We start from the raw sequence: 3,910 nt of genomic DNA, 5'->3' as shown, positions 1-3,910 counted from the left end.
ATGGCGGCGGCGGCGCTGGGCAGTTCCTGTGGGTCCGCGTCCCCGGCGGTGGCCGAGCTCTGTCAGAACACCCCGGAAACCTTCCTGGAGGCCTCCAAGCTGCTGCTCACCTACGCGGACAACATCCTCAGGTGCGGGGCCGCGGGCGGAACGCGTGCCAGCGGGCGGGGCGCGGCGCTCGCGCGGCCGGGTTTAGGGGCGCCCGGCTGGCCCCGGGGGCGCGGAGGCCGGGAGGGCCCCGGGCCTGGCTCCCGCTCACGGGGGCGGCGCTGGGGAGCTGGGGCCGCCCGCCAGGGGCCTGGAGACCCGCCCGGCCCAGCCCCGCCGGAGCGGAGGGAGTCTCTGCACCTGTGACCTGACACCTGCTGTCGCGGAGCCCGGGGCGAGCCGGGTCCCGGGACGCGCTGGGCGGAGGAGGGGAAGGCGCGCCCCGGGCTCTGGCCTCGGTCCGGCGGTTGTACAGTCTTACGTGTCAGGACAGGAGCGGCGACAGCGTTTCATCCCCACTGCGTGCGTTTTACCCACCAGCTGCCTTCAGTTGCCATAGGGCTTCTCAGAAGTTTGCCACGGACAAGATGTTTTCTTCACAGCGTTTTGTGAATATCCTAATACTAGAGCCTAACACTACCGTGGTGTTCGTGAGGATAACCTTGGCTAAGAGTAGTTTATTTCCTTTTCCTCTGAGCACACTTCTAGACCTCTAAGGAACCTTACAGATTTGGGGAATTGGGAATTAAGTTTGATTCGTCATTTTGAAGCATTACGTCCCTCCACTCTTAGATCAAATGATGTGGTGTCCTGAGGGACGGGATGTGTGGGGGAGGGAAAAGGAGCCCCACGTGCCTCCGCCTTAGTGCTGTTAGCTCGTTTATCAGGGCGCTGTGATGATATAGGCTCTGCCCGCCGCCCCCCAGCCCCTGGTGCGCTTGCTTTTCTAAGGGGTGGATGTATTGGCCTGAAGTCTAAAAGGAGATCCTTTGCAATGGCAAGGTTATAGATTTCACGTGACCCAGTTTTGGAGACCTTAGTTACAAGTGCAGTGTCTTAACCCATGGCAGTTTTAATATGGCTCATATAGGCAACATTAATGATTTAAAAAGTGAATTTAAAGAACATATTGAGCCCTTGTTGTGTGCCAGATGCAGAGAGGGATGCAGCATGTGCACTGTGCACAGCTGCACAGTTGAGACCTATATGGGGGCCGCCTTCCTCCTCTGTGACAACTTCTCAGCTCACCTTCTCAGCCCTGGGAGGTCTGACAGCTCTTCAGAGCGCAAGGATGCCGGAGGATTCTGCACAGTGAACTCCGAGGCAGAGTTCTCCAGAGGCCCTCAGCTAGCACCTCCCATCTGGAAAGCCACCAAACTATTTAAACCCCACTCTTCAGAAAAGGAGTTGCCCTTGTAATGAGGATTCACTTCTTCTTTCAATCCAGGGAAACCACAAATGCTGAGATCAAGGTGTTTTGAGGAAGGAAGTCTTTTACATCATAATCATCATTATGAGTGTTTACCAAACTCATAGAAGAAACCTGGCATGCTGTCAGTGTATGTTATAGTCTCTATTATGGCTTATGTTTCTTATCTTAAAAAGGTGTTTTATCCAAAAAGGAAATTAGGAGTCTGGAACTCATATAAGTGGAGATGGTATGAAAAACTACGCTTTTTAGTTTGTCTTAAGTAATAGTATTAGTTCCTGCCCTCATTCTTACAGTTCAAACTCATTTGGTCTTCAGAGGGGGGAAAAAAACCTCACCTTTTCTTCTGCTTCCAAGTCCAGTGATTTGCTTGCCTCTTAACAGAAAAGCTCCAGGCCTCTTCTTGATCCCTTAGCTACACTGCATTACAGACATGCTAATCTAACTTATTTGAGAATAGAGGAAACCATCGTTTCTTTTGCTGTTTTAGGAACTCCTTTAGCATGAGAGATAAGGGATGTTGTCTTGATATCCTTTGCTCCTACCTCAGGATCTGACATAGTATTTTATAGGGTGAGTGCTGAAATGAGAATTTCATTTGCAGTTTTTTTTATTGTTGCTGTTAACAGCGGTATTTGTCACTATACACTGGTGAAAATAATACTTTGGGTTAAGTTTGAAATTTCTGCTTCAGATGATGTTTATCCTATTCCCCAACTAAGGCTCGTAAAGCTAATGAAATTATACAATGAAGTATATACTAATTTGCATGCACAGTGTACCATGGGTTTGAACCGTTTTTTCAGCTCACTGACTTACAGATAAAAATCAGCTTTCCTCAGTATCTACCTTTCAAAAATCTGCAGTAGTTTTACTGACCTTCCATGTGGGTTCCCTAGAAAACTTGCTTCATTCATTCTTTAAAAAACAATATTTGACTAAATTCGGGGGGATGAGGGGAAGATGGCGGAAGAGTAAGACGCGGAGATCACCTTCCTCCCCATAGATACACCAGAAATACATCTACACATGGAACAACTCCTACAGAACACCTACTGAACGCTGGCAGAAGACCTCAGACCTCCCAAAAGGCAAGAAACTCCCCACGTACCTGGGTAGGGCAAAAGAAAAAACAGAGACAAAAGAATAGGGATGGGACCTTTACCAGTGGGAGGGAGCTGTGAAGGAGGAAAGGTTTCCACACACTAGGAAGCCCCTTCGCGGGTGGAGACTGCGGGTGGCGGAGGGGGAAAGCTTCGGAGCCGCGGAGGAGAGCGCAGCCACAGGGGTGCGGGGGGCAAAGCGGGGAGATTCCCGCACAGAGGATCGGGGCCGACCGGCACTCACCAGCCCGAGGGGCTTGTCTGCTCACCTGCCGGGGCGGGCGGGGCTGCGAGCTGAGGCTCGGGCTTCGGTCGGAGCGCAGGGAGAGGACTGGGGATGGCGGCGTGAACACAGCCTGAAGGGGGCTAGTGCGCCACAGCTAGCCGGGAGGGAGCTCGGGAAAAGTCTGGAGCTGCTGAAGAGGCAAGAGACTTTTTCTTCCCTCTTTGTTTCCTGGTGCGCGAGGAGAGGGGATTAGGAGCGCTGCTTAAAGGAGCTCCAGAGACGGGCGCGACCCGCGGCTAACAGCGCAGACCCCAGAGACGGGCATGAGACGCTAAGGCTGCTGCTGCCGCCACCAAGACGCCTGTGTGCGAGCACAGGTCACTATCCACACCCCACTTCCGGGGAGACTGTGCAGCCCGCTACTGCCAGGGTCCCGGGATCCAGGGAAAACTTCCCCGGGAGAACGCATGGCGAGCCTCAGGCTGGTGCACCGTCATGGTAGCCTCTGCCACCGCAGGCTCTCCCCGCACTCCGTACCCCTCCCTCCCCCCGGCCTGAGTGAGCCAGAGTCCCCGAATCAGTGGGGACTTTAACCCTGTCCTGTCTGAGCGAAAAACAGACGCCCTCAGGCGACCTACACGCAGAGGCGGGTCCAAATCCAAATCTGAACCTCGGGAGCTGTGCGAACAAAGAAGAGAAAGGGAAATCTCTCCCAGCAGCCTAAGAAGCAATGGATTAAAGCTCCACAATCAACTTGATATACCTGCATCTGCAGAATACATGAATAGACAACGAATCATCCCAAATTGAGGAGGTGGACTTTGAGAGCAAGATTTATGATTTTTCCCCTTTTTCCTCTTTTTGTGAATGTGTATGTGTATGCTTCTGTGCAAGATTTTGTCTGTATAGCTTTGCTTCCACCATTTGTCCTAGGGTTCTATCCGTCCGGTTTCTTTTGGTTTTGTTTTTGTTTTTAAAAAATTTTTTTCTTTTTTTTTTTAACATCTTTATTGGGGTAAAATTGCTTTACAATGGTGTGTTACTTTCTGCTTTATAACAGAGTGAATCAGTTATACATATACATATGCTCCCATATCTCTTCCCTCTTTGTCTCCCTCCCTCCCACCCTCCCTATCCCACCCCTCCAGGCAGCCACAGAGAACC

At 51.7% G+C, this 3,910-nt stretch overlaps 1 protein-coding gene across 2 annotated transcripts in view; it reads left to right on the top strand.

The window, feature by feature from the left end:
• Positions 1-3,910, top strand: part of NGLY1 (N-glycanase 1) — a 64,848-nt gene continuing 60,938 nt past the window's right edge. For both annotated transcript variants that reach the window (XM_007465493.1, XM_007465494.1), the window contains exon 1: positions 1-131. In XM_007465493.1, the coding sequence (XP_007465555.1) occupies positions 1-131 (131 nt within the window). The remainder of the gene's footprint in view (positions 132-3,910) is intronic.

The sequence above is a fragment of the Lipotes vexillifer genome, unplaced genomic scaffold, assembly GCF_000442215.2.
Source record: "Lipotes vexillifer unplaced genomic scaffold, Lipotes_vexillifer_v1.1 scaffold385, whole genome shotgun sequence".
Lineage (NCBI taxonomy): Eukaryota > Metazoa > Chordata > Mammalia > Artiodactyla > Lipotidae > Lipotes > Lipotes vexillifer.
This window is presented reverse-complemented; position numbering and strand designations above follow the sequence as displayed.